Raw genomic sequence first — 18,442 nt, 5'->3', positions numbered from 1 at the left:
TCTTCAGGATAGATGAGAAAAGGTGTTTGTTTTAGATTTTGCTTTGTCGAGAGGACAAGTTGAGTGCAGAGTCGAAGGTCGCTCGCTCCTTCGCAGTCAATTCTCGTCTTGCAGGTCCGCCACGGCTACCATCTCCTGCAAATACTTCATCTCTGAAACCCTCGCGAAATTCGGTGGGGAATTTCCACTTTTTGAGTAGTTCGCTTGGCAGGCTACGCTGCATAGCCGCGCTGATGTATTTTCCGATGACGGGAAGAAACTTGAAGGCACTGGATAATGTGTTAGCCGTATGGCTATATGTCTTGAGGTAATCCAGTCGAAGTTGCAAGCTTGACTTACTGTCCACTGCCACCGGTAGCGATGAAGAGGTTTTTGTGGTCGGGATGGAAGTCGAAGATGAAATCACCGGTGGGTGTGTCATTATACCAGCAAATTCCAGTTCGCTCAAATCCCCTTGATGCCAGATGTGGGAAAAGGTCTTGCAAACCAGCTTGCATTCTCTTCAAGCCTTCCTCGGGAACATAGTTGGCGCGAGAAGCGACAGGATTCGTAGGCGGCGAGGATACATTCGCGGAGTTGTTGTTGCGTGTATAGCCCAATCCGTGGACCGCGACCTTCAAGTAGCCAGTCGCCTCGTGTGGAGGAAAGCAAAAAAAGCCAGTTGAAAAGTTAAAATAGATGGGCAAGTCCTTCAGTTGAATGACCTCTTCCGGTGTTAATTTCAAGTAGCCAACAAGCTGGCCGGCAGCCAGCATGGAATTCCAAGCAGGCACTAAACTGGCAGTCCAAGCACCAGTAGCCACGATGAATTTATCTCCGGCAAATTTGTTACCGTCTGCAGTCATGGCGGATTTAATGTTTCCATCCTGGTCCTTCTCGAAGTCGATGACCTGGCCATTTGGACCTGCGATGAAGGAAACACCCACCGAGATACAGCGAGACGCCAGTCGGCTGATAGCTTTGCCTGCATCAGCCCATCCGGCGGCATTGTTGTAGAAGCCATCAAACCCGGGATTTGCAAGGCGGCCGGTGAGTTTGGGGAACGTTTCCTTGGCCTCCTCTACGCTTTTGACCGCGTGCCATTCTTGGCCCATTTCACTCAAAACACGCTTCGTCTTGTCGCTATATTCTTTGGCTTTGGGCTGCACAGGCTGTTCTGGTGTGCCATCTTGACATACCCAGAGGCATGGAGTCTGATAGAATGCGTCCGAATACTCGGGGGTCTTCCAGAGTTCGAATGCTTCCTTTGCTATGTTGGCATAGATAGCGTCTCCGTAATCAAATCGGATGATACGAGAAATGTCGTTGCTTGATCCATCTGGAACGGGTGGCATAGAGCGATCAAGTACCGTGACAGATGTGTACCCCTCTTCCTTCAATCTCAGGGCCGTACTGAGGCCAAAGGCTCCGGCACCAACGATAACAATGCGCTCTGACTTAGCCATTGAGAAGTGAAAAAGAAGTATGAAATTGAATGAAACCGTGAGATGTGATATAAACGGTGCAGATATAAAGGTTTATACGTTTGTAAATATCAGTAGCCACGCAGACGGAGCCGGACCGGGTTGCTCACACGGCCCGTCCACGGACCGTCCCCGTGAATATTCTAGGTAGACTGCCCAGGTGGTGGCGATTCTTTAGTCAGGAGACAGCCAATCTCATCAAATAAATTCATATAATGTCTTGTCTTGATTAATAGAAACAAAAGAATCCCTAGCTAGGAAGTGTGACCCGTCTCTCGTGTCCTTCGATCACAGCCAATTTCTTGTTTCCATCGTAAGGGAGTACCAAATTTAGCACCACTCCAATGACAGCAGCAATAATAAAAGGAGTTTCCACCACAAGATTGATTCCTTGTTCAAACCCCTGAAGCTTCACATTGGGACCGTTGTAGGCTAAGACCTTGTTGAACCAAGTCGGGGCCACAATATCCATGAAGGCAATCCCGAGGGCGGTGGTCAAGATGAAGCGATTGCGTCTAGTAAACTCAATCAAACTTAGCACCTTGATGCCCGCTACTACAATCGTGCTATACAAGAAGACTTGCATGCCTCCGAGCACAGATGGGGGCATAGATCCAAACACAGCGCCGAATTTCCCGAATATACCCATGAGGATCAAAAAGGCCGCAGCGCACCAGCCAGCTCTTCTACTCTGGAAAGACATGACCAAAATCAGCGACCCTGATCGATAAAAAGGATATCAAATACGTACCGCACACCCAGTCAAAGATATGACTCCGTTGTTACCGGCCTGGGCGACCATGGGTAATCCAGTACCACAAGCACTGATCAAACTGCCAATACCGTCGCAGAGGATTCCACCTTGGATTCTGCTGTTGAATTCAACCCCATCAACGTCGAGACCCGATATTTCCGCGGTAGCCAAAATATCCGGCATGCAGCTAACAGCCTCGCATACAAACATGATCAAAAGAGGCAGTACTAATGCTCCATCCACCGAGAGCTTGAAGGTATGTACCCAAAGGAACGTTACGACCGGGGCTGCATCAATGTTTTCTCGCGACCAATATCCAGTCGCTCCGGATATAGCACACCCAACTGCTAGACCAAAAACAACTGATGCAGAACGCATAAGTGGTGATCCGAAAATCTCCACGAAGATGATCGTGACGAAGACACTGAATCCTAGTCCAATGAGCTTGGGATGACCCCTAGACGAAGTGTTAGGTGGAAATACTGGAGCAAAGCGAACAGGAAGGTATAAATTACCAAGGGAGTGGCTTTGGGGCTCCAATGTCGGGACATAACGCATAAATTCCTGATCCTCCATCGCAATTTGAGCCGCCTCCCCAACTCTTCGTTCCACTGGAAATTAGATAAACTCCAACAAGCAGGAGAAGCGATCCAGTGACAACTTTGGGAAAAATTCTATTGAGAATCTTCGGCGGAACGAAGGATATCAGAATTTGAATCCAGACTGTGCATAGCATGGTCCCCAACATCGCGCCCCACGCATCAGGGCATGGCAGTCTAGATCCATCGGATGACGTAGGACAAGTTCCATTTGTATACCGCATGTCCGTGTAGCTGAAAGCAATTGCCAAAATGTCGAATGTGGGACCCACAACAGAGAGTAACCCAGTGCCAATATAAAATGGGGTATTAAACAAATGCACCCGGGTGACTTGAAGAGCCGTTGCTATCCCGGTTGTAATGAACGCCGCAGAAACAAGATACTGGCTCTGATCTGCGTCCAGATTAAATGCTCCGCTTGCGATTGCCAAAGGGGGAGATACCACAGACCCAATCATGGTCAAGGCGTGCTGCAGGCCCAATATGATGGTGAGGAGAATTGGTACCTCATCGTTGAGTCCATAGAATGGTGCTTCATGGTTCTTGTATCGCTTGTTTAGCGGCCAGATGTTCGGTGTGATGAGATATAGATAGTCCTTTGAATGAAATTGTTAATTCATATCTCGACGAGGACAGATGTGTAGGTGTCGTACATAGTTTCCGATCCATCCTTCTGAAGTTGTGAAGTATCGACGAAGATATTGCCATCGGGTTTCGGCGACTGGCGCGATTTCGATGATCTGAGATTCCCTGTAATCTGAATTGAAACAAGAAGTGACCGGAATTCCTAGGTCATCCTTTTCCGGGGATCTCCGACTTGCATCCATGATCGTCATCAAAGGTTGTCAAGTCCCTTCCAATTGTGGTTGATAACTTGCTCGTACTGTAAGCAAGACAGCGAGTGTCCGACGTCGATGCTTTCCAATATATACCATTTCCATGCATTGATGAAGATGAAGATCACCGATCGTCGTATCTCTTCGTCATATCAGCCTTTCCTGAATGTAATCGATAACAATCGGGGATTTTTGTTGATAAGATGCGAAGCGGCTTGGCCTCGGCCGAGGATCGCAAACAGCGCGGAGTTATAATTACATCCGATCACCAGTGCAAATCATTCTCAGTCAAATATTCCTCGCCAAATCTTTGCTTTCCACGTCTCTCGGAGTCTTCCGTCTTAAAAAAAATGGCCACAAACAATTCTGCGCCTCCACGCTGCACGCTATTTTACAATGCGACGATCATCACGGTGAACCAGCGCCGCGAAATCATTCAACAAGGATATATCCGCGTGGATATTGACAGGATAACGGAAATCGGGCAGGGGAAATATCCGATCGAACTACCAACTCAGACACAACAGATTGACTGTCAAGGCAAAATAATCATTCCCGGGCTGATCAATTCCCACGCTCACTTAGTACAATCCTTACTTCGTGGACTGGCCGAGGATCTTCCATTACATAATTGGTTATGTGATGCAATTTGGCCGCTGGAGGCTGTGTTCGCTGATGATGATGGATATCATGCGACACGATTGACGACGGCGGAGATGTTGAAGACAGGGACCACTTGCTTTCTTGATCCCATGTTGACATATCGTGCCGGCTTCGATCAGGTATGTACTGCTGTGAGCGAGATGGGAATACGAGGGTGTCTGGTATGTTTCTCTGAGTCTGTCCCTTTCTATTTTAAGTGTGCCGGTCGCTGAAGCAGTTGTTGCAAATCACAGGGTAAGCTGGTCAAATTCACCGAAACCAATCGCCAATTATCGATTTCCGATCCTCGCGATCAAGACCTACTAGCGATGTCTATCCCGGAACTTCTGAATGCTCATAAGAAACACCATCGCAGCCAAGATGGCAGGATTCATGTTTGGGCGGCAGCTGGTACACCGCGAGGCACGTCGATTGAGAAATATCTTGAGTTGGGCGAGACTTGCTCTGAAAACGGAATCTCGGTGACTATGCATTGTTCCGAGGCCCCCAAGGATAGGACTATTTACCACGAAGCCTATGGCTGCAGTGCGATGGAATTTGTCCGCGATGCAAAACTTTGCCCACAACCCGCGACCGGATCGGATGATGGCGACCAGAAGTCTCATTCTCTGGTTTTGGCTCATATGGTGAATCTGGATCCAGAGATTGATATCCCACTGCTTGCAAGCACGCAGACCTCGGTGGCTCATAACCCAACATCGAATCTCAAGTTGGCCTCGGGCGTGGCTCCAATCCCATCCATGCTTTCCCACACATCACCTGTGAATGTCGCCCTGGGGACAGATGGTGCACCGTGCTCCAATCATTATGATATGATACAGGAGATGCACTTAGCTGGAATCCTTCATAAAGGGGTGAATCATGACGCGGGCTTGATCCCGGCCGAGGTTGCCTTGGAGATGGCGACCATAAATGGGGCACGAGCGCTTGGCCTTGAGGAAGAGATCGGAAGCCTTGAGACGGGAAAGAAGGCAGATCTTGTGGTCATTGATCCTTATGGTCGAGGTGGACTTGGTGCAGCACCCTGGAGTAGCGACTTGATTGGGTGTGGAGTTAGCCCTCTCACCACGGTCGTTCATGGATGTACCGGGCGGGATGTCGATATAACGATGGTGAATGGGGAGATTCTAGTTGAGGATGGCATACTCAAGATTGGAGGCAAGGATAAAGAAAGGGAGATCGTCGGCCTTGCACAGGGAGCTATCAAGAATATACTTCGACGATGCAATGAGAATCGGGACGAGCCAGACAAGGTTGGAGGGAAACTTCTGCCATCTTGGAAATATGCATAGTGTCGAGCATAATCATAAATCAATAATAATAATATTTATTATCATTCTCATTATTCGTGGAGGATTGATTGACGAATGGAAATGAAGTTGACCTTACCCAAGGTGGGTGTTAAGGTGGTTGTTGCGCGGCCCCACCAGAACAATATCAGGAGATGCGATTGTTGTTCTTTCAACAGTTCGCATTCACCATCGCTTCTCTTGCCATTTTCTTTGTCATATTTTGTTGAAATTGACTTGGAAAATTAGGAATAAATTTGTTGAAATGCCAATACTTCGCAGCTTCTCTTCAACCCTTAGCGAGTGCCATGGAGCGAGTAGTAATCGTCGGCGCAGGTAAGCAGAATTTCGAATGCGTATCATTTTCAATTTTCGAACGCTTACACTTCCAGGGCTGTATGGCCTCATCGCGGCAAAGACTTACCTTCAGATCAACGGCGTATACGACCATGTTGGAGGGTTGAAGGATGCAACCGAGCCTAATACGGATATCCCAAGATGTTTCACTGATACGGCACATATCGGCGAACGTAGCAAGGGATGCTCTCTATTGGTGATCGATTCTGCATCAGATATCGGAGGAACCTGGGCTGAAGAGCGACTCTATCCCAATCTCCTCAGTCAGAATTCATACGGATTATATGAATTCAGTGATCTCTCGCTCGCGGACGTCGTTCCACCGGATGAAGATGGACCTGGGCAGCAGTTTATTGCAGGATGGAAGATAAATCGATATCTCCATGCATGGTCCGAGAAGTGGAAATTAAAAGAACACATTAGGTTGAACTGGAGGGTAATCATTGACAGCCTTCACTCCGTTTGAGCACTAGCTGATATCGCAAACAGGTCGATGGCGTCCGACGCTTGGAAGGCAGAGAATGGCAGCTCGACATCTGTATCGCATCGGATAACAACCGTAATATCAGAATCATCTGCGACAAACTGATACTCGCCACGGGGCTCACTTCAGTGCCCAGCTTTCCACAAGTTGAATCATCTCCAGAGAGCAAGAAGACAAACTCAGTCATCCACGCCAAGGATATTGGACACTGGGCACGTCGGAATTTGGGATATCGTCCATTGCCAGATCCTAGAAATGGAGAGAAAAACACGTCCCGACATGAGCTGAGAAATCGACAACTTCGCTCGGTCGTGATCCATGGCGGTGCAAAATCCTCATTCGACCTGGTACACTTTTTCGCCACGCTACATCAACATGACCCAATGGCGCATCTCGATGTAACACCTCAGGATCCAGTGCAGATAAATTGGATCATTCGCGAGAAGGGCACGGGGCCTTCGTGGATGGCACCGCCGATGTCCGCTCTACCTACAGGGAAAGTCGTCCCCAGCGACAAGGCAGCAAGCAGTCGACTCCTGCATTATTTCGACCCATTTTGTTCAGAGATCCCAAAGCGCATCGTCCTTCAGACGCCGAAAGGGGGATATATCTGGAACGTGCACCTAGAAGGATCGTGGTTGGTACGAATCCTTCACGGCAACCCATTAGGTCGTTGGTTCATACGGTGGTTCTGGGGCTCCGTGGATCGCGAGTTGGAAGAGACTGCGCAGTATAGTAAGGATTCGAAGTCGAAAATGCTTCGACCGAGTCACAGGTACGACTTTGCACCATCAAAGTATGTTATTTGAAAGGATTGACTGACTTTCCTAGTGTCGTATCATGCAACTCAACCATCGGGATCGCCAACCAGGCCAATCTATGGGAAACGATTCGACAGCCTCATGTGAAAATATATCGGTCTACTGTACAGAGTATTTTTGCCTCGGGAAATGCAAATGGAAATGGAAACGAACGGGGCGATGGAGTGAGTCTCACATTGGCGGACGGTGTCCGCCTTGAACATGTCGATCTGGTCGTCCATGCCACAGGGTACAAGCCTATTGTACCTATCACATTTGAGCCACGCTCATTGAGACTCCAACTTGGGATATCGGATATTTTAGATTGCCCGCCTGAAATGGAAATATACCATGAGAAGGAAGAGGTTGACCATCAGACGGTGGGTCGGGCTGACTCGGGGTTCGCAAAGCGCATGCACCACTGGCAGCAACTAGACAAAATATCAAAGAAAAAAATCACGAAGATCCTGACTCGCAATGGAAGTCCCCTGGAGACCTGCAATCGCCCACCGGAGATCGAGGAAATTCAAGTCGTTCCATTTCGCCTCTTCCGCCGGATGGTGGCACCGGAATTGGTGGCCGAGGGCGATCGATCCTTTGCAGTTCTTGGGGTCATTCTCACATCGACAATCGCAGTGGTTGCAGAGGTTCAGGCACTCTGGGTTGCGGCTTTTCTGACTGGTGGACTTGATGATTCCAGATCTCGTTCACTTGAGTATCTTCATCCGAACCTTTTTTCAAGAGATCGAATGGAGGAATCCATTGCGGACGATGTGGCACTTGGAGCGGTTACTGGCAGTGGCCTGCAAGTTGATGCGATCCACTATAATGATGTCCTAATGAAAGACCTCGGACTAAATGCCCATCGACTGGGTGGAGGGAGGTGGAGAGAACTCACTGGGGTGTATCAGCCGTCAGGATATGCGGGGATTGTGGATGAGTGGAGGGATAAACAAACTAGATAGTTTCCACTTTCCAGCTTCAATGTATATCGTTACTGATAGGGATTTCCAATGGAAGAGTGTGAATGAGTGTTGTGATTGTAAATGCAGTTCCCCGTAGTTGATAGACCCCACGTGACCGGTGCGTAGACTTTCCTCTTTCGTTCGATTATTTCTCCGCATCTTCAACTCCCCCCCAGCCATGCCGGAGGTTCCCAAGCAAACGCGGCGGCTTACCAGATGTCGGACGGGGTGCATGCGCTGTCGCATCCGCCGGCGAAAATGTCAGTATCAATATAAGCATCAGAATTAGATTTAAGATTAAGTCTTATGAGGGAGGCTAACTCGCGGCGCAGGCGACGAAGGCAAGCCCAAATGCCGGAATTGTACCGACCGAGGATTCAATTGTCAGTACGGCCCACAATTGACCTTTCTCACCAAAAATGCGCATACCGTTGAGTCATCCGAGGTTGGCACTGCCTCTGCTACATATGAGACTATCCAGGTGGGTGCCTCGAGGCGCATAGAACTACATCACGGTCCGAGCAGAGTTGAGTTAAGCTGACCGAGGCGTAGTTCATCAACGAAGAGCCCCAGAAGGAAGAGGATTCTGCAGAGTCGTCAAAAGAGCGGTCATCATCACCAGAGGAAGATCCACAAATGCATCGTGAACGAAAACGAGAACCCCATCGCTCGATCTCCGAAACACACGCAGAGTCACTCGATGTGGAGCTACCACAGTGGGAGGCGCATGGTCCTTCCTCTCAAGGTATATCGCTCACGCAGGTCCCAACAACCATGTTCAACGACAATGATGAGTCCGCGGTCGCTGGTTTACTGGCATTGGGCACAAGCACGAGCACCCAAGAGGCAATGGCACCAAGCATGACCTTTTCCGAGTTTGCGATCTCCCCGCCAATTAAAGAACCATCCATCACTCAAGCAATGACTCCAGCTCGAAATTTGGATTTCCCCATGGGATTTTCCCCAGGTCGCGTTGCCAATGCAACGTCTGCAACTCTTGCAATCTCATCTACTCATACATTGGAGCTGCTTCGCCATTACCGTTATGAGGTTGCACCGTGGGTAAGTAATTTGACAACCCCCAGAATGAAAACAAAGCCCCCTCTGACAAATGCGATCGAATTAGCTTGACATCTGTGACCTCGGCCAATTATTCGGGATTCAAGGCTTGCAGCTAGCAATGGTCTCCCAGCCGGTCTGGTATTCCGTCCTAGCACTATCGGAGGCGTCGATGAATTTGCTACGACCACTCTCGTCTTTGGTCATCACAGACAAAACCCCAGGAGCTCCTGCGACTCCGGAGACGCAATTAGACATCACGACATTGGCATTCCTCCGTGCGATAGATGAATCCAAGAATTGCATATTGAATTTCCAGGCAACATGGTCTCCTCGGAGGGTTTGTGACCGGGAGCTATTGGATTCTCTGGGGCCACAGACCATACGCCGTGATCTCAATTCGGCCATTTACTGGTTGTTTGTTCGACTTGGTAAGTTATTACCCTCGGTTTATATTCTGCAAAGATTGAAGTTCTAAGATTGCTATTGTTTTAGACCTCGCAGCTGCTCTGGCCACCGATACCGATATCCAGGTTCCCCTACTTCCAACATTGCCGTACTTGACAAGTAGAGACCTGGGAACTGACCCGTTTGAACATGTTTTCTGCTTCGCCAATCGCCCACTTTGGCTGTGTGCAAAAGCAGTGCAATTCATGCACAATGATGATCCATCGCCGCAGAATCCTCCGCTGCGCGTGTGGATGGATCTCATGGAGGAGCTCGAACAATGGTATCAAGAACGACCGCAAGGATTTCAAGCCATGATAGAGATCGAACTCGAAGACCAGGCCACCGGGATGGGTCAGGGGTTCCCGGTCGTTCTCTTTGCTCATGGTTCGGGGGTATTTAGCAATCAGCTATATCATACAGCCATGCTGTTATTGCTGCATAATCGGCCACGCACCGCGCCGACAACCGGTTATCATCCAACGACCATGTCACCCCTTTGGCATGCCCAACGAATTTGCAGTATGGCTGTAAACAATGAGCGTCGGGAGTGTTGGGATCCAGTTCTTCTAGCTTCATTTCTCACAGCGGCTCGTCGGATGACTCACGAGTCGCAGCAACAAGAAATTTTGCGTGGCTTTGAGCGCATTCGAAGAGTCACTGGATGGGATGCAAGTAACTTCCTGCACAGCCTCCAGGGGGAGTGGGGGTTTCTGGAGTCGTAATGAAGTTGAGATACTTTCTACTGAGATTAAATCTCGATCGAAACTCAATCAGCCAATTGCGACCGGGGACTGCTGTTGCGCTGTGATTTTCTCGCGGCGGAACAGTTGATATCCCCAAGCCAACTCGAGATCACGAATTCTCCAGCAGGCACCCCATCCAGTCTCGGCTTCGATCTTGCGAATAATATCGATGATGATACCATGTTCCGAAACATGGCTGAACAAGCGACCGGCGATCCAGAGAGGCTGGATGGCATTGTTCAAACATCCCTGGTGTGGATTTGCAAGTGATATGCCGCAGATCCGGCGCGCATGCCACAGGGGTGAAACGGTGGCTGCAGGACGCAGTTTTATGGACTTGGACATGCTGTTTAGAAGCAGAATGCAAGCCGTGTGGTAGAGTTGATTTGACGAAATGGCAGCCCAATGTAGGAAGAGTATGTGGGGAAATGGCTTTGTCTGGGTCGTCTGGACCGGCAACAGCTCCGGTGGTCTATTCTCAACCCATTGCTGCAGATCTTCCCACAGTCTCAACCAACGGCGGTTGAAGGTCTCGCCGGTACAATCGTTCTGCACACCCAACTCAACGAACTGGGTCCGGTCGGAAACCAATTCACAAGTCTTTGCGCAGAGATAAACGGCGTAATTTGCATGCATATCAGGAGACTGGGCAGCCTGGAATAGCTGGGCGGCATCATCCTCATGGCAATCGGGTGCCAACCATTTGCTGGGTCGTAAGAGCGTGCTCTGCGTACCGTCTGAAATGAGTGCACCGCATAGATCTATACGAGTCAGCGAGGGACAAAAGGCAAATAAAAGAATAATTGAAAATCTGAGCAATCATACCCATTCGCACATAGCACCAGAAAATAGCCTGGAGTAGTCCACTGCTGAAGCCGTTGATTCCAAAGGCATCAAAAAGAGCCGTACAGCCCTCTAGATGACGGCGCCAATCCTGAGCGCGGGCTGACATCATTTCCAGGCAACAGAGAAGAACACACGCGGCGACGACCTTCGGATCCGGATTCTGCAGCAACGGGCTCAACAGGCGAATTGCTTCCTGGTACAACTCAATGCTGTCGAAGGAGTCCTGAATGCCCTTCTTCCGTTCCATCTGCCGGGCCGATATCGCTAAGATGGCATTGAGAAGGGCGGGAAATGTACGAGCGAGAGCGGGGATTTGCACGCGAAATGTGCATTGCGAGTCGAACATGTCAAGCTGAGAAAGACAAGAAATTGCAAAGATTAGCCATCGCGGTCTTCACCTGTTTCATCTCATCTGAGAGCCATGCCATAGGTCATAGTAGGATTGCAAATTACCCAAGGAGCTACCTGTCCAACATAATTCTTCAAATATTCAATCCGCCGGGAATTCGATAGGGCCGGTCGCATGGCGGCGCGCTCTCTTCGCGACGGCTCCTCGACATCTCGGCTGTGCTCAACATCAGCTGGACTAGCCGCTCGTGTCGGCGCGGCAGACTGTGCGATCGTAAAGAGCATACAACGCAGCTCTTCCTGAGAGGCGAGAAATCCCGGATCGTGCGAGAAGCCATCGGTCCAGCTGGCTAGTGGAGATGCGAAGGCTTGCTCGGTTGTGTCGGAGGGAGTGTAAACGGGGGCATGTCGCCATTCAGGGTTCACAGGATATGCAGGGGAGGAGAGACGGCTTCCATGTCGGAGAATTGGGCGTCAAGTCGCCGTCGCTTTGTTGGGAGCATTGGTACATTGAGGTGTGGAGGGAGGAAGAGTTGAAGTTGAAGTTGGAGTTGAAGTTGAAGTTGTGCGGAGAAGGCGAAATTGTGGGGAAAGCGTGACTTCCTTCTACTTCTTCTTCTTCTTCCACTTGTACAAACATGTTCACACTTCTATACACCCACAATAAGTCGATATTCTCTTCTTCCTTCCATGATGCTCACATTTACAGCTTCTAGAGTCTACTACATTCCGATCCCCTTGGCAGGGCGTGAAACTACTCCTGCAAATACCATCGAGCAAGGGATGTCGCAGGCACGCCTCCTAGCCAACAAACACGACTACTTTCGCTAATTATTTCTTTGCTTGCATGTTGTTTCCTCCGACCAACTCCGATCGGTACATTCAAACACTCACACCGACATCATGTACGGCCTCAAGCAACTCTCTGTCCTTAGCTTCTTGCTGCTCTCCGCATACGCCGCCAAAGAGGCGACACACACCACGGTATATGTGAATTGTTCACAATAAGCGCGGAATCTAGTAACTAAGCGCGCAGAATAGGTTGGAATCGAGACCGCAGCTGGAAGTCGAGGAATCAAAGCACCTCTAGACGACTGCTACGACGATATCGACGAGGAGTGAGTCCACCCATCAAGCCGAGCAATAGTCTATGAGAACCGAGTTTAACCAGGCAACAGAGAAGTATTTACCGTGTCTATCAAAAAATACTGCCGTATCTTCACGTGAGTTTAACCTCGCTCTGTCCTTTTCAATTCATTCCAACCTCGCTAACCTCTGTACAGAGGCGTTGGATGCACCGGCCGCAACACCGTCCTCAGCCCCGGCGACCACTCGAGCAAAGACCCCGTCCCCGTCGGCGCCATTTACTGTCATTCGACTCGACCTTACTGAGAAGCGAATACCGGGCAAACAACTGTATTAATATAATCTTCATTCATGTCTACCAATTCTAGTGGGAAATGTCTGTCATAATCATTCTGTGTAATCCCAACCGGTTAAGCGCATAATGAGGCCTCTTCCTCATCCACAACCAATACCTTGATACTTCCGTTTCGTGTATCGGCGCAGAGATGCAATGCATCCTCTGCCTTTTCGAGCGGGAAAACGTGAGAGACCAGTCTCTTCAAGTCGAGGATGCCACCACTCAGGCACTGGATGGCCGGGGGCCAAGTGTCGCGGTAACGGTTGATGAATCGTAGATCGATCTAGATAAGAAGTAGCTAGTTAGTCGTTGGTCATTAAGAAGGGATTTTCCGAATGCTCGCTTACCTCTGCCAGAGAAATGTGCATGAAAGGGAGGTTGTTCATGATGGCCTTTCCAACACCGATCACCATGACGGTACCACCACGACGACAGGTGTATGCAGCAGTACACACGCTGCTCTCTACACCTGTACACTCCAGAATTGTCTCCGGAGCAACGTACTCGCTGTCGCCGAACAAAGCCCGAATCGCCTGTGCATTTCCCTCGGCATCCTTAGTCCGGTCCACCTGATAGGTGATACACGAAGGGACAAAGCCCTTGGCGAATGCCAGACGTGAAGGCTCGAGATCAGTGACAACGATGGGATGAGCTCCAGAGGCTCTAGCCGCGGCCAGCGCGATCAAACCGATGGGACCGGCACCGCAGACGACAACACCACGACCAAGGCTCAAACCGGCAGTCTTGACACCGTGCATCACGACAGAGAGGGGCTCAAGAAGGGCCCCCTCGGCAAACGTGACGTTGTCGGGGAGCTTGTGCAGCCACTTGGCTGGGTGTACCTTGTATCGCTGAATTGTACCGGCATAAGGATAGACACCGGCGAACTGGACATCCTCGCATAGGTTGTAGCGACCTTCGTCGCACAGGAAGCAGTGTTCGCAAGGCACGCCAGGTTCCACTGCGACTCGATCGCCTGGTCATAAGTCTATCAGTACACCGTATCTCTCTCGCGCACACAATATCGGATCAGACTTACCGGCTTTCAGATGGCTCACACCCTCACCACATTGCAGGACGATTCCCGAGGCCTCGTGGCCGATAATACAATCTCCTTCAAAAACCAATGATCCGATCCGACCAGTCTTCCAGAAATGAATGTCGGATCCGCAAATTCCAGTCGCCTTAATATGTACTAGGACCTCACCATGGCCGGGCGCGTTGACTGGTGCCTCGACTACTTTCAACTTGTGGTCAGCTGTCACCTGTAGTGAAGGGTTGGGATGTGAGGGCTTGAGAGTTGTTTGAGACAACGCCTTGGGCGTGACTGCGCTAGGGATGGTTTGGTCAACGAGGAGTGAAGGGGCCATCTTCAAGTTGTATTCGAGGGGGGAGTTTGAATAGGAAAAAGCATTTTGGTTGGAAATTTGGTATTAAGTATCAGAGCCATCTTGTCCCACACGGTCGCATGGAGTCGCCTGCAGTGGATGGCTCAACCTGCCTATTTCAATTGCTGGTTGATGGTTGATGTTCAAGTTGGGGTTGTTTATCCACCGCTCCACTTGATGCTTCGCATTACCTCATCCATCACTTACGGGGATTACCATCTCTGGCTCTAGACCCTTGTTTCCATTCAAGTTCTACCAGCATCAAAGATTTGAAAGCCTCGGGGTTGAAATACCAGTATCTCTGTCCCCCTTGATTAACTCGCATCTCGTCGGTCAGCTGGGGCTAGTTTATACAGTATTCATGTTCCTAGCACCTAGTAATTAGTCTATCACGATGCTTCCGGATCGGGCCCTTCCAAGATGATTTCATGGGTACTACTCCTTCTTACAAATAGGCTAAGCAATCCTCACATTCAACTTCAACACCTTCCAACTTGCAGACAGATGAATGAAATTTGCGGGGCCCCTCAGTGGTGGCTCAGGGTGGCGGGGTTGAGGGCTTAGGGCTCCACATCCGAATGCGGAAACTGGAACCGCCAGCAGTCTGGGGAGTTTGATTGGATTGTCGTTAGGCCCATTACTAGTACTAGTTTTCTTCTTAAAAGTTATACATCAATAGATGCATGGCATTGTTTATACCCAGATAAATTTGATCAAATGCAACAAATCCCATTGGCCTGAGTATATGGATCTCTCTCTGCCCCCCCTATGCGCAACATTGTCAGAAGCACTGGCTCTCAGCTTGACCCTAGTATCATCGATCTCATATTCCAAATCCCATTCATGATTTGTACTCAGGTGGTGGGGCTAATGCTTTTGATGCTATCTTCATTGAATCACTCTTCGATTGCGTTTTCATATAGTTCCGCAATAAAGTCCGAATCTTAGGATCATTAGTCATACAATCAGGGGTCAAGCCATCAGCGTTTCTGGAATTGGCCGAAGCACCACTCTCAATTAGAAATCGAATCATTTCTTTCGTTGCTTCCACCGACCTTCCGTTAAAACCCATGGCCTGAATTGCTCGATGAAGGGCCCGATTTCCATTCCGGCCTTTCATTTCAACATCCGTGCCATGTTTTAAGAAAACTTGAGCGACCTCAATGTTTCCCAATGTGATTGCCTTATGGAATAGTGGCTCTCTCTCTCGATCACAGTCCTGGCCTAGCTTCGGGTAGATGTGTAAAAATACGGCGACGGTTTTCTCGAACCCATTCTGGACCGCATATGAAAAGGGTGTGTTTCCCTTGGAGTCTTTTGTATCAAAGGCTAGGCTGGGCCCTGTCATTCGACTCCATAGAGATCGATCCATATTCAAATCATGCTTCAAGAGAAGGTCGCATACGTCGTGGTGGCCCTTTTTGGCAGCCAGATGCAGTGCTGTTTCGTAGTTCGCCTCGGAAAGAGTAGGAGCTTTTTGATCTAGAAGAAGCTTGGCAATTTCCGTATGTCCCAGTAATGCGGCAATACGTAGATTGATATGTAGTTCCCTTTGTTTCGCCGCGTCTTTATTATCACCTATCGACGGGTCACATTCAAGAAGCAAGGTTACGATCTGCTTGTGGCCTGCCCGTACGGCGAATTGGAGTGGGGTTTCGTTGTTGCCATCCTGAATCCCAGGAATTGCATGATGTTCGAGGAGAAGGCGGGCGATATCCCAGTAATTTCTTTTTGCCGCACTATGGAGGGCTGAGGTTCCGATATCGTTCACAGTGTTTGGATCTTCTCCGCGCTCGAGGAGCACTGCGACAAGATCGAGTCGACCACGGGCGGCAGCAACAACGATAGTTTCGGTGATTTCGAATCCTTCAGCTTTGGGATCACTGGCCATATTGATAGACGCGACGATATCTGAATTTTAGGAATGGAGAAGGAGTTTAACTGCCTCAGCTGATGATCTCATCTCAGCCTCTTCGTTCGCTGGCGTGCCAAGTCGGCTTAGCCCCATTCGAGTTTAAATACGCGAAACGCCGTCAGCACCAGGCCTTAGTAGAGGATACCTTGGTTCTAGCAAGGCTGAAAAGTTGTGTGGATAAATTCATGCTGATTAGTATACGACAGCCAGAGCAATTTCCTCCCGAGGTCAATCTACCAAATATTCGCCCGTTCAAAGTGCCTACTAGCAGGTATGTAGCTACTAACATAACGGTCAAGATACGAAATAACTAATTGTGGTAAAATCCATAAATGCATTGGAAAAATAAATATACTAGTTTTCTCAATCACACCTGGGCAATATCAAAACCGGATCCTGAAATGATTCATATTTCGTCCCTCAAACGCCCAAGTAATAATTCAATCCGAGGCCAATATCGGAACGCTGTGGACTCTTGAGGAGACCCGACAACAAGACGCTGGGTGACTTCAAACCATATGGGCCCTATCTAAGTACCATATATAATTATGGCACTGATAACGTGTAATAATTCATAAATGTCTTGACAGGACTTGAAAGCAATAGCTCAGAACGTATCCATCACCCGAAGTATGATCGAGGTGGGCTATGCGGAAGAAGGGGAGACGGTTGGGCATAAACCTGCTGCTGGTGGTGCCCTGGATAGGGCGCTAAAGCAACATCATCACTGGCCATTGGGTATGGATTCTCCTTTTGGAACTTCCGCTGTTTCTTTTCCATCTTGGCGACCTTTTTCGCGTGTCGGAAACCAGAATCAGGGCCCTGGAGAATTCGACCCGGATGAAATATGGTGAAGATAAAAACAGCGAGGAACATGGGTAGCGCGTCGAATACGTATTGGTACCACTCGTGTGTGTTGGTGGGCTCTTCGGCGCTGGTGCCCTTTGAATATTCGGCCAGTCGGAAGGCGATACGAATCTAGTTGAAAAATGACGATTCAGTATGAGAAGGTCGACTTTCCAAGGTTAACCGCGATCAAGGGCGCGAAATACTTACCGTTATCATTATAAGTGCAAAGTACATTGTGTAAAAGAGCCACCTCCAGTTGAAGGCAAGGTTGGCCATCTTGCCCACCTGGACACCAGTTCTCTCTATTTCCAGGAGTCTGCGATGCAGGTGAATTGTCAAACCAATGAAACATACGATGAATATCTCTTGGACTGCGATTCCAGCCATGTAGATGTGTACTCCGCGCAGAACCACATCGGTAGCAGCATCCGTTTGGACGAGAATACCAACTCCGATTAGCTGGACGACAAATGCAAGGATATCTAGGCACACAAAGATAAGCCCGAAGCGTCGCGCCGATATTCTGATCAATGTTTGCTCGGGAACGAAGAACTGGACCATGCGACCGAGGGTCATGTAAAGGAATGCATTGATCCCTAGTTGATAATAAGTTAGCCTTTTTTTCTGCGAAACCGTGTTCAACTTTTAAATCCGACAGTGGGGTCTCACTCACAGATCGGCGCGACCAAGAAGAATACCATAAAATAGACATAGTATTTAGAGATATTCTGGTGTTGTGTTTCCATTGAACGACAAGCCATCGCGATGAATTCCCATCCCGATCCCATGACAATCACTAGCGCATATAATTTTCTATGAACGCATACTTGGACGAAATGGATCAATGTCGTGAGACCGAATAAGATGAAAAACAAAGCGGCGGGTACAAGTGAAGGTTTGTATAAAAGAATAGCGCCGCATGCCTCAGGAGGAAGATAGCCATTTTTACCAGGTTCGATATGGAGGCAGGTGGCTGTAGATGATGGGGAGGCTGCGGTCGCCGTAGGAGGCATGTCAACGGTTAGACAGTGTATACTGGTTAGTTCTTCCAGGAACAGGAACAGTTAAGAGGGACTTGTTTTGTTTCACGGTAAAAAAATTCCCATAGTTTGCGCTTCACTTCCATACTTATAGATAACCCCTGAGTGACAAGATCAGCCTTGCTGATCCCACATGCAATCAATCGTCTCATCGCATAACGACCTGGGAAC

General features: G+C 49.1%; 10 protein-coding genes across 10 annotated transcripts; 4 read left to right on the top strand and 6 right to left on the bottom strand.

The window, feature by feature from the left end:
- Positions 1 to 31: 31 nt before the first annotated feature.
- Positions 32 to 1,445, bottom strand: N7533_013357 (NAD(P)/FAD-dependent oxidoreductase; the record flags this gene model as incomplete). Its single annotated transcript, XM_057110007.1, has 2 exons — positions 32 to 269; positions 340 to 1,445. The coding sequence occupies 2 exons, from the start codon at positions 1,443 to 1,445 to the stop codon at positions 32 to 34; spliced, it is 1,344 nt and encodes a 447-aa protein (XP_056952709.1).
- Positions 1,446 to 1,713: 268 nt separating this feature from the next.
- N7533_013356 (uncharacterized protein) lies at positions 1,714 to 3,643 on the bottom strand (the record flags this gene model as incomplete). Its single annotated transcript, XM_057110006.1, has 4 exons — positions 1,714 to 2,154; positions 2,215 to 2,674; positions 2,733 to 3,412; positions 3,470 to 3,643. 4 exons carry the CDS (start codon positions 3,641 to 3,643, stop codon positions 1,714 to 1,716), a joined length of 1,755 nt encoding a protein of 584 aa, XP_056952708.1.
- Positions 3,644 to 4,002: 359 nt separating this feature from the next.
- N7533_013355 (amidohydrolase) lies at positions 4,003 to 5,607 on the top strand (the record flags this gene model as incomplete). Its single annotated transcript, XM_057110005.1, has 2 exons — positions 4,003 to 4,476; positions 4,549 to 5,607. The coding sequence occupies 2 exons, from the start codon at positions 4,003 to 4,005 to the stop codon at positions 5,605 to 5,607; spliced, it is 1,533 nt and encodes a 510-aa protein (XP_056952707.1).
- A 305-nt stretch (positions 5,608 to 5,912) lies between these two features.
- N7533_013354 (uncharacterized protein) lies at positions 5,913 to 8,210 on the top strand (the record flags this gene model as incomplete). Its single annotated transcript, XM_057110004.1, has 4 exons — positions 5,913 to 5,940; positions 5,997 to 6,397; positions 6,451 to 7,220; positions 7,277 to 8,210. 4 exons carry the CDS (start codon positions 5,913 to 5,915, stop codon positions 8,208 to 8,210), a joined length of 2,133 nt encoding a protein of 710 aa, XP_056952706.1.
- A 636-nt stretch (positions 8,211 to 8,846) lies between these two features.
- On the top strand, positions 8,847 to 10,441 carry N7533_013353 (uncharacterized protein; the record flags this gene model as incomplete). The annotated part of the gene is made up of 3 exons (XM_057110003.1): positions 8,847 to 9,272; positions 9,337 to 9,700; positions 9,774 to 10,441. The coding sequence occupies 3 exons, from the start codon at positions 8,847 to 8,849 to the stop codon at positions 10,439 to 10,441; spliced, it is 1,458 nt and encodes a 485-aa protein (XP_056952705.1).
- Positions 10,442 to 10,489: 48 nt separating this feature from the next.
- N7533_013352 (uncharacterized protein) lies at positions 10,490 to 12,281 on the bottom strand (the record flags this gene model as incomplete). The annotated part of the gene is made up of 4 exons (XM_057110002.1): positions 10,490 to 11,223; positions 11,288 to 11,660; positions 11,762 to 12,107; positions 12,166 to 12,281. Coding segments are annotated over 4 exons (1,569 nt in total), but the record flags the coding sequence as incomplete, so codon positions are not given.
- Positions 12,282 to 12,559: 278 nt separating this feature from the next.
- Positions 12,560 to 13,048, top strand: N7533_013351 (uncharacterized protein; the record flags this gene model as incomplete). Its single annotated transcript, XM_057110001.1, has 4 exons — positions 12,560 to 12,640; positions 12,698 to 12,774; positions 12,835 to 12,879; positions 12,940 to 13,048. 4 exons carry the CDS (start codon positions 12,560 to 12,562, stop codon positions 13,046 to 13,048), a joined length of 312 nt encoding a protein of 103 aa, XP_056952703.1.
- Positions 13,049 to 13,152: 104 nt separating this feature from the next.
- Positions 13,153 to 14,449, bottom strand: N7533_013350 (NAD(P)-dependent alcohol dehydrogenase; the record flags this gene model as incomplete). Its single annotated transcript, XM_057110000.1, has 3 exons — positions 13,153 to 13,362; positions 13,427 to 14,055; positions 14,119 to 14,449. The coding sequence occupies 3 exons, from the start codon at positions 14,447 to 14,449 to the stop codon at positions 13,153 to 13,155; spliced, it is 1,170 nt and encodes a 389-aa protein (XP_056952702.1).
- An 859-nt stretch (positions 14,450 to 15,308) lies between these two features.
- Positions 15,309 to 16,358, bottom strand: N7533_013349 (ankyrin repeat domain-containing protein; the record flags this gene model as incomplete). The annotated part of the gene is made up of 1 exon (XM_057109999.1): positions 15,309 to 16,358. One exon carries the CDS (start codon positions 16,356 to 16,358, stop codon positions 15,309 to 15,311), a length of 1,050 nt encoding a protein of 349 aa, XP_056952701.1.
- A 645-nt stretch (positions 16,359 to 17,003) lies between these two features.
- Positions 17,004 to 18,244, bottom strand: N7533_013348 (RTA1 domain-containing protein; the record flags this gene model as incomplete). Its single annotated transcript, XM_057109998.1, has 3 exons — positions 17,004 to 17,360; positions 17,439 to 17,827; positions 17,905 to 18,244. 3 exons carry the CDS (start codon positions 18,242 to 18,244, stop codon positions 17,004 to 17,006), a joined length of 1,086 nt encoding a protein of 361 aa, XP_056952700.1.
- Between the last annotated feature and the right edge of the window lie 198 nt (positions 18,245 to 18,442).

The sequence above is a fragment of the Penicillium manginii genome, assembly GCF_028828005.1.
Source record: "Penicillium manginii strain IBT 31320 chromosome Unknown utg000011l:1.0-1395921.0:1.0-1396616.0, whole genome shotgun sequence".
Classification (NCBI taxonomy): Eukaryota; Fungi; Ascomycota; class Eurotiomycetes; order Eurotiales; family Aspergillaceae; genus Penicillium; species Penicillium manginii.
Note: the sequence above shows the minus strand (reverse complement) of the source record. Positions and strands in the feature narration are given on the sequence as shown.